Source organism: Solanum dulcamara, chromosome 12 (assembly GCF_947179165.1).
Source record: "Solanum dulcamara chromosome 12, daSolDulc1.2, whole genome shotgun sequence".
NCBI lineage: Eukaryota > Viridiplantae > Streptophyta > Magnoliopsida > Solanales > Solanaceae > Solanum > Solanum dulcamara.
This window is the reverse complement of record NC_077248.1, coordinates 66,097,010-66,110,981: the sequence shown is the minus strand read 5'-3', so window position 1 is coordinate 66,110,981 and position 13,972 is coordinate 66,097,010. Positions and strand designations below refer to the sequence as shown.

The 13,972-nt window shown below is 35.7% G+C and overlaps 1 protein-coding gene across 2 annotated transcripts; it reads right to left on the bottom strand.

Annotated features, from left to right (window-relative positions):
* Nucleotides 1-943: 943 nt before the first annotated feature.
* On the bottom strand, nt 944-12,075 carry LOC129877549 (probable bifunctional methylthioribulose-1-phosphate dehydratase/enolase-phosphatase E1 1). 2 transcript variants are annotated; one of them, XM_055953067.1, is made up of 11 exons: nt 11,793-12,075; nt 10,811-10,929; nt 9,192-9,311; nt 7,480-7,569; nt 6,050-6,232; nt 5,773-5,928; nt 4,811-4,960; nt 4,593-4,694; nt 3,793-3,902; nt 3,577-3,695; nt 944-1,217 (listed from the first exon to the last, which is right to left on the bottom strand). In XM_055953067.1, the coding sequence occupies exons 1-11, from the start codon at nt 12,043-12,045 to the stop codon at nt 1,126-1,128; spliced, it is 1,494 nt and encodes a 497-aa protein (XP_055809042.1). In that variant the 5' UTR covers nt 12,046-12,075; the 3' UTR covers nt 944-1,125. The 2 variants fall into 2 exon arrangements, with proteins under 2 accessions (XP_055809042.1, XP_055809043.1); XM_055953068.1 differs by having other exon boundaries at nt 11,811-12,075.
* Nucleotides 12,076-13,972: the final 1,897 nt, after the last annotated feature.

The following is a 13,972-nucleotide window of genomic DNA, read 5'->3' as shown; positions in this document are numbered from 1 at the left end:
GTTTTGTTATTAGTGTAGTTTCAAATTTTTGACATTTGCTTAGAGATTTGTCATTTCAAATATTGACATTTTTATAGATATGTCACCTACGTCACAGCCCATATTACTTTGTGATTTGTAATATGCTTATGTACTCTATAAAAAAGTAAATGTTATTTTGTCAAAAAAATAATAATTAAGAAATTGGTACTCAAATTCAATTATGTGCATGATTTGAACCAAAAGTATCCCATAAGAATATTTTATTATGTGTTTAGGTGTTTAATCAAAACATGTCAAGTTCAAGGTGTATATGAAATTTACAAATATAAAAAAGCGTCGATGTATTCAACCGTTTAGTTGAAACAATCATCTTTTTTGAATTCTTCCTCTTTCAATTTCCCAACACCAAAAAGAAACCTTAGTTCATATTAATGTTATGTTCCTAAGATGGAAAACAAGTTCAAGAAATTGTTTTCTTAGTTCTAAGAAAGATCGTCTTGTACTTGCTAGAGTCGTACCCGTATCAGATTCTCCAATAATATATTATTTTTTAAAAATACGACGCACACCCATCGATGAGTTCATACAACATAGCTGACCTGTTATGGTTTGAGAAGGCAACTCATTTGGTTTCACATCTATTGAATATATCTGAGTTTTTTAGCAACATTTCCATCCGTATAGGATTAAAAATAACAAAAGGAATTATTATCATAAATATATAATTGTTTCTATTATTTGATAAAACCACAAAATGAATTATTATTATTATCATCATTATTATTATAATCATTGCTATGCTTAAAAGTGTTCCCAAAACACATTCTTTCTTATATCTTTTTTTAATTGCTCACTTACATTTTCTAAATTTTGATTAATTGAATCTCCCGCCCAAGTTTTATTTCACGTCATTCAGTATATGAGCCTCTTCAAACTAAGTTTATTGATATTGACAATGATCTCTTTAGGACGGGTTTAGACCGGTAAGATAACAATAGCCACAAATGCGATTATGCACATGGCGGGAAGGTCTATGTATACCCCACCTTCCCCATATTCTATCTGCAGATTACACTGAATATATTGTTGTACATGAGGGGTTTGGAGGGGGGGGGGGGATTCTCAGAGCAACATATTACATCTTTAGATCTCTGAAAAGGACTTGATTGTCCTAAATCCATGATTATCTGGAAGAGCTCCATTCCCTGGCCTGACAGATATTATCACTTCCAAACCTGAATGAAGAAAAGGGAGTTAAAAAATTCAATAAAAATATATATACATAGTGAAGAGTTGTTGTATGAAATATCTGATACAATGTTGTAGCAGAAATAAGTTCAAATGAGTACTAGTTGTCACCAAGACTTAATGTTGAAGTGTACAATCAACTCATTTAATAACTTAATTAAGTGGTTCAAGAGAACACATTTTTATTTACTTGATTATATTCTCAACACGTCCCCCACTCATCGTGTGGACCTGATTCTATTTTCATTAGCCAACAAATGTTTTCCTCCAGGTTTAAGAATGATCATTTGGAGTTACAAGCAAGCTACAGTAGCATTTTCGACCTCAGAGGCTATGTATGTGGCAGCAGTTTGTTCACATCTTAACCAGTAAGTATGTTCGTATTTTTATTTTTCAACCACTAAATGGATCTTAATAGATTCGGATGATTAAGATCTATAACAAAATCTTAATTTCATTACCATGTCTATTAAAGGATTTCTAAAAAGTTGTCAATTTACCACTACTCCATCCACTTTCACCGCTAACCGTTGCCAGCCACCACCATCCTCAGCCATAATGGTTGTCAATCACCACAGCCAGTGATTACCATCACTAGCCACAATTTACAATCATCACCACCAACCACCATTACCATAACAACCACCCATCTCTACCGACAATCACCAATAATATCGCCAACCACCGGCATTATTCACCACCGCCATTATCTATCATAACAACATACCCAGTGAAATCCCAAAAAGTAAAGTCTAGGGAGGGTAAAGTGTATGCAGACTTTACCACTACCTCGTGGAGGTAGAGAGGCTATTTTTGAAAGACCCTCGGTTCAAGTGTATCAAACTCAGGTAAACGAAGAGAACAATGACGAAAGCATAAGAGAGAAAATAGCAACAACATCAAAATAATATGATAATTGAAATGCAATAAACAACATATGACAAGAACTATAAGGGCACGACTAGTCCTAATGACAAGCACTAAACCTCCATACGGCAAGACCACTCTACCCCTACTAGCCTTTTACCTTAATGCGTGACATCTACTTCTTCCTATCTAAAGTTATGTCTTCGGTAATATGAAGTTGCACCATATTATGTCTAATCACCTTTGCGCAATACTTTTTTGGCCTACCATTTCCCCTCTATGTACCCCCTACATCCAACCTCTCGCACCTCCTCACTGGGGCGTTGGCGCACCTCCTTTGCACATACCCAAGTCATCTTAGTCTCACTCCCCTCATCTTGTCCACCACCTAAGTCACTCTCACCTTCTCCCAGATAACCTCATTCCTGATCTTGTCACTCCTATTATGCCCACACATCCATCTCAACATCCTCATCTCCGCAAGTCGCAACATACATCTTCTGAATATGTGAGTTCTTGACTGGTCAGCACTCAACCCCATACAACAAGGACGATCTAACCATCACTATGTAGAACTTACCTTTAAGTTTAGGTGATACCTTCTTATCACAAAAGACTCTAGAGGCAAGCCTCCACTTCATCAATGCTGCCCCAATGCGATAAGTGAGATCATCGTCGATGTCCCCACTATCTTGGATGACGGACCTAAGATATTTAAAACTCTCTCTTAAGAAAAGTTTGTGTGGCAAGCCTCACTTCCACGTCCGCTTCATCCAACACAACACTGAATTTGCACTCCAAATATTCACTAAAATTGCAACTGACACCACCAACTACCACCATCAACAATTATTGTTTAACAACTTATTGCTAGAGACCATCACCACTATCCACAACGATGACCACTGCCATCAACTAATACCATCCCTAATCGACATCCACAACCACCAATAATCTCTAAATAATTTTTTTGATATATAGTATTAGCTTGATTTAGTATTTATTTGAATTTTTTTATTTATTATAAAAATAAGTTTTACATATTTAGATGTTAACAGAGTCTTAATTATTTATTATTTGACAGAATGCACCAAACATTGTGGTGGAGTGGTAAATATCCATTTAACTTTAACAAGCGGTCTCGGGTTCAATCCTGGGGAACAAATCTATCTTTTGTAGGCGGCGCTTTATCCCCCAAAGTTGGACTTCCTGGTGCGAACTCATATATTTTTTTTCGATAAAGAGATGCGAACTCATATTAGTCAGGACTCAGGCACCAAATGAGGTACTAAACATAATGTGGGAAACCAAAAAAAATATATGACAGTGAGCACATCTTCAATCATCAGAAATCTTTTGATTTAGCACTTGTATAACATAGAATAAAACTATTGCTACTATTTGTTCTAATGGTAGGAAAGGCAATAGGTTGAAACTCAGGAACAAAGTAGTTTTCACATAAAACAACCAGAATTTTACCTGCTGGCTTTGCAGCTATAGCTTCTTGATAAACGTCAGTCACGAACAAAATCTCGGATGGGTTATCTACCCCCAAGGATGCTGTAATTTCATGGTAACTTTTTGTTTCTTTCTTATTGCTACAACAAGTAGAAGTAATTTGAATTACTTAAAATGACGAGATCCGGATACCACTTCAAAATTGGAGATGTGGCTTGATGAAAGGTAGAAATTTACCCAACTGTTGTATCAAAAAATCCACAGAGATATTTTCTCAGGTCCCCATAGTTTGTGTAACCAAACAAAAGCCTTTGTGCCAATCTGCTGCCACTTGAGTATATGTACACCTTAGGGTCAAAACAGCTAGTCAGTTTGGCCAGCAGCTGGCGATATAAGAGGTTATAGATTTTGGAACACAACTTGACAGGATAATGAAGAAGAAAAATGCACTTAATGCAGAAAGCTGATGCCGTTAATACAACAACTATCACTACACCTCAGTCCCAAACAAGTTGAATAGATTATATGAATCCCAACTTCTTTTTTGAAGCTGGTATATGAATCCCCACCTTCTTCATTTAAACTCAACTAATATCATCATCATATCAAAAAAGTAAAACATAAATTTATATATATATATATATATATATATATATATATATATATATATATATATATATATATATAAATAATATAATAACAATAACAATATTAGATGTTCTCCAACAAGTCCAAAACTTATCCCCAACTAAGTAGATATCACCTATACAGATCTTTTTCTTCCATTGTGCCTTATATTAGCTAAATCTGCATTAACTCCAAGAATTTGTAGGTCGAGACAACTTCCTTCCTTCCACGTGATTTAGGCGGAAGCCATTAATAATAGAAGAAACTCCTTCTTTATAAGGGATAAAAGAGAAATTCCTTTGTTCATAATCCAACATTAATTCTTCATTTGCAACTACAACTTTATGAAACTAGAGCTCATTAAAAAGAGGAATGCACAAGTGCAGAAATGATGGGAAAGTGAGATGAACCTTGATGCCTGAAGCCGCCCATCTCTCAAGAGCTTTGGGCACATCATCAAAAACAACTCCCTCTAACTCGTTATTTTTAAACCCTGTTTGCCATATATGCCCCTGAGTAACAGAATATGAAGACAAGCACAACTTGTAAGAAACATGCGTTGAAACTGGAAACCGTAAAACATTTGAATGGGATGAGGGAAAAATAATTTCACCACCGATCTCCTCACCTGTAACTCCTTTAAGGCAGTAATTTTTCGGTCAGCTTTAATCATTGCCTCAACATTTGTTACCAAAGCTGCAATTACCTCCTCCTTCCCAGCATCATTAGAGGGGATAGGCACAGCACCGGCAACACCATTTTCTAAGTCTTCTTGTACCTGAAAGAAGAATGTAAAGGGGGCACAATTCAGTTTTCTTTACAGCATAGTACCAAATTATGAATTACAGCTTTTTAAGTTCAACAAGTATATTAGACAGTTTCTACTTGTGACAAATGTCGAATCGTGTTTTAGTGAAAAAGGGATAGCACCTTTACGTAATAATGGATACAATATATAAAGACAAGATCTAGAACACCAACTGAGTCATGGATTCTACTTCTTAAAATATTTAGTGGGGTTCTAATTTTATTCAGCTTTAGTTTTCATATCCTGGTCTGATGTGTATTTTCATGTAAAAGGAAAACTTAACCCCAAGTCTAAGCCTTTGATCCAAAGAACCGAATTCCTAATCTTGAAAGTATTGAAGTTCATCGACAGAAGCACCACTCCTTCCTCAATGCCCTTGTTATTCAACATGTAGGCAACCCAAATGGGCTCGAGAAATATCCTTTCATCATTTTTTCTCTTTCTAGTATAATTGAATTCAGTAAAACAAAGCTCATTCAACATAGTATTATTGTCAGAACATGGATACCATGTATTGTTGTGAGTGTAAAAGGCAAGGTGGTGTGCTAGTTAGTATAAGATAAGCATTTATTTTCTTGGAAGTGGGAAACTCAAGTGGATAGTACCGATTTGATGTGTGTGTAATAGTATATGTAATGAATTATGACCATATAGAAGAGGTAAGGGGTGTAAATAAGCCACTCAGCTCAACTTGGGTTATTTAGAGAGTAGCTAGAGCTCAGATCGAGATAAACCTATCATGAATCTCCTCTCAGAACAATTTTCTTAGAAAGTTAGCTTACTTGAGCTCTCAGTAGCATAATATCCTCCTGGGTTTCTGCCGAATCATATGTTGCATCCAAATGTCTCCGGACATTATCACGAGCATAAGGAAAAAGAACATCTGTAACAAATGATATGGGTGTTGTGGTTCCTTCAATATCCAAAACAATGCAGCGCTGCACCAAACTATAAAAATCACTATGCAGTCATGTTACACTTAATTTTATGCATATGAAGCATAAATCAAAATCATAAATTTCAAGAAACTAGAGAATGGTCCAAATTTCAAATGCTTACCCTTAATGGCTCAATGTCACCATTTGAAGCAAGAGCACCTGCTTTTGCAGACATCTTGAAATTTCGAATGCTGCTTAAAGCACCATTGGAGTTATGAATGAGACCATGAGTTGGTGTTGTCCAGTCCAGTCCCAACTGATTAAGTTTAACTGCGGCATCAAATAGGTAGTGGTAACACTCAGCCTGGGAGGATAGAATTTGTTAGTAAACTGTATTGGAAAATATTAAACAGTAACAATAACTTCTGAAAGTAATAAAAAAACAGAATCTGGAATGAATCTGAAAATAATAACAGTATATAAAAAATTATTGTAAGAACAAAATCGAGCCCACTGAATACACAGTGTGTCCTTAAGGAAATTATTCCCCTCAAAGTACCCGAGGTTTTGGAATCTTTCCTCCTAGGATAGAACGATTTACTCACCAAAGTAGAGGTACTGCAAATCTTTGGTGACTGCGAACCACTTGAAGGTTGTATATCACACGAGTTTTAGGAAGTGCAGAAAGAAGAAGAAGTTATTTCAGAAATTTCGTATGGAACATTCTGAGGATTAACAGATATATATAGACTGTTTACACCTTTTAAGAAAAGGCACCCGTTGGGAAAAGATTTGCATGTTGAGAAAAGGTTTGCAACTTTTCGGACAAGGTTGCAACCTTTCAAAAATCCATTGGAAAAACGGAGGGAAATATTTTTAAATTAATCCGGGAAAGAAATGGGTCGCGGGTCACGGGTCAGGATTTTTTCACTTAATTAATTAAATAAATAAATAATATTAATTAATTAAAATTTAAAGGAAATTTGGTCCAAAAAGATTATCAATCAAATCAATTGACCAAAGCTGAAGCTGAAGCTGAAGCCGAAGCCGAGCGAGCGACGACGACGGCGCGAGGAGAGACCCTCTTCTTGACCCTTTAGCAACATAAAGGAGTGCTTCTACTTTTAAGTAGGAGACTTTTCCTTTGCACCACCTATGTGGGACCAAAGCTTATTTAATAAAGCAAGAGAGAACATATCATTTTTTCCTCCACTTCTTTTCCCCTCAATTTCCCATTCAAACTATCAATTAAACCCAACAGAATTTTGATTAGAAGAGTTTAAAATAAGAATAAACACAAAAGGGGCCTTGATCTGAGGACTATTTTCTTAGTTAAGTTACAAAGATTTTTATTAAATCAACACTTGCTAGCTCAACCAAACCCTTCCTGCATCCCCTCCACCCCCCTGAATAAAAGGAGGTATGACCGGCAACTCAAACTGTGAATTTATCACAGTAGGTTGTAGAATAATATGCAAAATGCCATAGCTATCAATCACTATCACTGTAGACGATAAATAGTTAAATACTAATCATGACTAGAAAGAACAACACAAATACACCAATCTGGTGGCTTTGAATTAAGAAAAGGAATTTCTTTGCAACACAAACCTGAGTTTTAGCACTGATCCAAGAATCTCCCCCCACATATATCCCATGGTTTCGGACCAGCACAGCCATTGTCTTTGGGTAAGCTTTGATCTGTTCAACATGGACATAGGATTATTACTTCCCAGGAGATGTGTCACTCAACAAATGAATCATTTAAGCCTAAGATTCAAAATCTTAAGCAAATCATTTTTCCTTCAGAGGAAAAGATTGAGAACAAATGACAGCCGGCCTTAGGCATCTCACATCTGGCGCATGTGTCATAAGAACATAATATTTTTTTAAAAATTGCAATGCTAAAACATCAAAGCAGAAACCCCACAATGAAAAAGAAGGGAAGATGCATTTTCATATGCATGAATATTAAAAAAACACCCTCTTTAGCAAAGGCGAACCCAAGATTTGAAGACGACGAGTGCACCACCAACGGCTAATGCATGTTAGTTAAAGCATATCACCGAATACCGATTTGTATGATAATTTTATTAAACATAAATATATAAAACTAATGTACTAATGTATAAATATGAATTCAATGACTTTGTTAGAAGAAGTTTGCTTTGTGGAGTGGTGGTTTTGAATTGCACTATGAGGTTGCAAGTTCAAAACTAGCCACCCCCTTATTTTATTCAACATTTTCAAGCTTCACTGATAAAAAGGAAAAAAAATGTAGTAACTAGGATTCGAACCCCGTCCCTTCATGTCAAAGGTGTGCAGCGTTCAAACCAGTGCACCAATTTAGTTTGTGTCTCTGGGTGACTAATACATTATATGTCATATCTCAAGATGTATACAGGCGCACATGCCGAAGTTAACGGGTGCACGTGAACCCTCAAGGATACAGGTGGGTCCACCTCTGCTCTTAAGGCAGATAGATCGAGCCTCCAGTAAATTTTCCCAGTTGCAGCATGTGATGCTAAACCTATGGGCATTCTTATTATCATCATCAAATTTAGAGACTACAAATTAGAGAATTGGGTATCAACCCTGATCCACAGGTTCTTTCAAGAAAACATGGTTCACTCTTCTAGAATACTAATCTAAGCATTTAGTGATACCATTTCTTGGTGATTTGTCTTCCTCAAACTGATATTATATCATTGAAAGAGAACTATTAAAAAGTTGAAACTTTGGTTGCTTTATTGTATGATAGCACCTTAAACCAGAGCCGCTAGTTTTGAATTCTCTGTGAATAGTAAACATTGGTTGCTTTTCTGTGTGCACCATCAGCTCCAAAGATGAACGAGAGATATGACCAAATGATTTGTCTTTCAGGGATATTTTTTCCATTTATTCTAGTGGTAAGGTATATGGTACAAATCATTAAAAACAAATGGATGGGAAAAGAGAAGTAGAGAAGCGAAGCCTAGACACTTTCTAGTTTCTTCCATGTAGTGTAGAAGTATTGAACTAATTTCAGCAGTGAAGATGAAGCGCATATTATTCAATTGATAACAAACTACAAAAAAGTACAGTTTGTTAGTTTATCAGTTGAGAGTTATTACCTAGAAGCTTTGTGAACACAGCCAAATTAGAACTGGAATGAAGTTGACACTTTCAACATAATTCATTCAATTATACAACATAAACCATCCAATATGTTGTATGACTTGAAGCCAATCATGATAATAACAATATCAGATGCATGATCCTTTATTTTTGATGCACGAATATTGCTGTTTGGTAGACAAGATTCAGAAGATGGAGGAGCATACTGCTTCTGTAAGAGATTCTGGGAGCTCTCTCTCGTGGGCAGTGTTCTCTTTGATAGGGACCATAAGTTCATCATAGTAACTGTGCCCTTGAATTCCTTTGATCATTTCCGTATGAGTAATCTGTAATTACAGCAAAAAAGAATACCGATTGAGACGAAATTTCACTCTTATATAACTGTGGAATTAGAGGGAGGAGATAGAAACTCTTTATATTATTAATAAATGAAGTCCTCAAAATGTGGATTTTCTGAAGAAAACAAATATATAACCTAAATACTGACAAAAAATTGTCCTAGACTAGACTATGTTGAATGTTAAGAAGTCTCAAAACACAAGGAGATTTATTTTTTTGGTTAACAAGGAGATTTACTAAAGTGAAACTTTTGGATCTTCAAGACAATTTGTGCCAAAAGCACATGTGTGATCTTACCTTTCCCAGAAACAGCCAAACAGGAACCACAATAAACTTATTTTCATACTCCCAATTTCTACTGTCTTCATTCTTGCAGACAGTAGTTTCTACTGTCTTCATTCTTGCAGCTTACGATCCATTAACATCATGCACATAAGGATGTGGCCTAGTGGTCAATGAAGTGAATTGAGAACCATGAGGTCTCAAGTTCAACTCTCAACGGAGGCAAAAAACACTAGGTGATTTCTACCCGGTACCTGTGCTAGAGGTACCAGGCATCCCCGTGGAATTAGTTGAGGTGCACACAAGCTGACTCGGACACCACGGTCATTAAAAAATAATCATTTAGCACCATCCCACCAACTATGGTTCACCGAATTTCTCATTTCCACTTATCTCATTATACTTGTCGCTGTTGGATTTCCTATCCCCTTATGATTCTTCCCTTGTCTATCAAAGAAGTATGAGCTAATGTTACCCAAGGAAAAGCACCTAAGGAAAGATCAGAAGGCACTGATTTGGATGTGTTCCATAATATAATTGTTGTCTCTTACGGCCTCCAATAGGATATTCAACTGGGGAGGTAGAATCCACGGCAAGAATGAAATAGGAGAATGCAAGCACATAGATTGGCTAATATAGCCATAGGAGCAAAATCTCAGTCCTAAAGGAGTTGAACTGTGGGGTTTGGGAGCTGGGGAAGAAGACAGTAACGAACTTCTGATCCTTTAATTTCTTTTTTGTAACTGTGGTGTCTGGGCCAACTTGGGCGAACCTCAAGTAATTCCACGGGGTACCTACTACCTCCACCAGCACAGGTACCGTGTAACTATGTCTATCAAGGCTTAACCAGATTGGAAAAAGGGATTTAAATTTGAGATCTTGTGGTTCTCAACCCACTTTATTGACCATTAGGTCACACCCTTAGGTGTTGCTGATCCTTTAATTTTCCATTTGCTTAATTTCTAAGTTGAGCACTATGTCTGTTCAAATATACATGGAACGCATAATCCACATACACTAATAAATTTAATTGCTGACCCTCAATTCTTGCAAATGGAAATGATACATGCTAAAGTAGAACACCAAAACAGAGAACTTATAAGGACATTCACAAGATTCTATCTTTAGCACAACTTAGCATAGCAAAATGGGGGAAACCCAAAAATTCAAAACAAGAATCATGACAGTGATGATTCAATTGTACCTTATCAGAATACTTGGGAGGCTTATGCGGGTAAGATGTGGCCAATGGTGTAGATAAAACAGACCCATTTGAAGACAACACATACATATCCTCTTCCACCATCCTTTCCTTTAGCACACCTGATCAAACAACCCAAAATACACAAAGAACTCAAAGAAGATAACAGAAAGCAAAGTTCAAAGTTGTTTAGTTCTGGTGGGAGGTAGCAGCTAAGACCATGGGTGGATCTAGCTAACAACCAATAGCTTTGACTCGAATCCTTGCTATATAAATACAGGCAATATATTTAGAACCCAATAAATTAAATGGGTAGTGCTAGAATCCTCAACTCCTTTTCAAACTTTGGATCCGCCTCTCATTCTAAGAGCAGGGGCGCATGCAGCTATTTAGTTGTGGGTTGATCTAAACATAATACTTTTGACGCGTAATTTAATTGTATGTGTAAAAACTACCAATGATAACATTATCAAAAAAAAAAATTAACATTATCATTATCAAAATTACCCATGATAACCACACCTAAAGTATCCCGATTATTCGAGTTTCTTACCTAAACTATCATCAACTATATATCAAAGGCATAATACATAAACATGTCTTTTAACTTGGATTCAGCTGGCATCAATGTCCTCTAATTTTGGATGTGCATATATAACCATTTAATCTTGTATAAAGTTAAACAAATAAACACACGCATACTATATGACATATTTGTGTGAGATATGTTCGAACTAATTTGTATTATACACGTAGGATGCATATTAAGTCATGTAAAATGCATGTATCTAACTGTGCAACTTTATACAATTTTAAGTGTCTTCTTGTACAGAGCATAAATCTCAGTTAAATCCAAATGAAAAAGGCATGTTTTAATATTATGACTTCATCAAAACACACCTCAGCTATCAATTGTTCCATTTTCCTTTCTGAAATATTATCATTGTTAAGATACGAATCGAAAACAACTGATACTTGAATTCACCTCTAAATAAGTGCTTGCCTGAATAGGACATGACGATAAGTTGTTGAGGTTTAGAAATTGAGTTATCGTGAACTTTAATGGTAATGCTGCCGCCGGTGCCGGCAACCCAACCCTTATTGTAGAAATTGCGGCATAGATAGGCGATTAAGGACTTTGTTTGTTTGACCTTAGTTCCTTCCAAGTATGCTTGTGAATTTGTAGCCATTTTTATAGCTCCGTTCATTGCCAATGGCGCTGCTGAAGCTACGGCCATATCTACTCCTCCACTTGAATAGCCAGTGTTTAATTTTGTAGGGGAAAAAAAGGTATTTAAATACTTTTTAGGTATTTTTCTCTCACATCTCAAAAAAATGATGTGGATAAGAAAATGAAAAAAACTAAATTACTCCCTCGGCTATTTTTACTTATACAGTAATGATTTGACACGTTTTTAAAAAAAATTAATAATAAGAATAATAATTTTATTATATTTTGTTGTATGAGATAGAGAATACAATTTGTTGAGCGAGCGCATACAACATATTGTGAATATATGCATTAGTACAATGAAATTAAGTGATTGCATTTAACCTATTAAAATTGATGATAATTGAACAATAACTATGAATAAATATAAATGAAATTAAAGAGAATAAATACAAGTCATACAATCATTATGTGTGAACAAGTATAGTAGATACAGGTTATAGCCAACGTAATTCTAACTATGAATTGTAATTATTAAAACAGTAGCTACGCCTGATAAATAACTCCCAACTATATTGAATTCCGTAAATTCCTCTTTGATTTATACATGATTTATTTATAATTACAGTAGATGGTCATTCGATCATTTTAATTATCAAAAAAAGGTCATTCGGTGCATAATCATATATATTCGATGTATATTCATGTATACTCAATGTATCATAATGTATATTCAGTGTATAGCTCGCGTATAAACAATCTATATTGTATAGTCAGTGTATATTTTTTATGAATTTTACAAACTATATTATATAGTCATTGTATATTTTTTATGATTTTTGACTATATTTTATGTAAATAAAACATGATTATATTTGCTGTAAACTAATTAGCTTATAACATGTAATAATTTGTTAAGTAGTGCCACATCACTCCTAGCAGTTGGACCAGCCCAAAACTGGCCGAAACTGTCCAGCAAAAGAAAGCCCACCATTGGCCCAAAATAAGTTATTGGGTCAGCAGACGGCCCATGTTTCACACATGGGCTAGCTGGTATCGACGTTTTCTTGTCTTAAAGCGGTATTATAATAGAGTACATTATATTCTTACTTATAGATTTCAAGTTTGAACTGTATGAGGTTCGAACTAAAGGCACGCAATCGGATAAAGAGACAAAGGGGCACAATAACCAGCTACCCCAATCTAATAAATATGTTTAAAGGATCCTTTTAATCGGTGTGATAGTTCTTCAAGGTATATACACATATGTATATCAAAGATTTTTCGAGATTAACGGATGCACGTAAACCCTTTATTAATGGCTAGGTCCACCATTGGGCATGCTAACCAAAAAGATAGGAAAGAAAACTCTTTCGGAACATGTTACGAGCAAAACCTCCACGACTTGACAACAGAAGTCGGTTATATATGGTACGAGAAAACTTCACCAATCCAAGCTGAACTTCTTGCCATTAGATATGGCTTTCAGCTGGCAGTGGACGAAAACCTAGTTCCTATTCACATCTGCTCTGATTCATCCCAAGCCAAACTCAATGATAATGAATAATCATGTTCGTTTTAACAACCTAATCTCTGAGTGCAGGAGTAACAACCATCAGGCACACATTTAGAGAGGAAAACAGTCTAGCAAAGGAAAGAGCGCAGACACTATTCGTGGATGAAGCTATTTTCGTGGAAGTTCCATCAATGTATGCCATAGAGTTGCTCGACGTAGACAGTAAGGGAACTACTTTTGTTAGGAAAGTTAATTTTGTAATAGTAATGGTACAGGCCAAAACTCGTCTGGGGCCAAAGACATTCTAGCGGAAACGCTACAACATTTGCACCTTTAAATTTGAGGGACGGTATATAAAGTGTATAGACCTTATTCTTATCGCAGCGAGTTAGAAAGATTGTGTTTTGATAAATTTTCAAAAAAAAAAAAGGAGGTGGCAATTTTCTTTAAACAAATAACAAATATACTGGAAAAATAA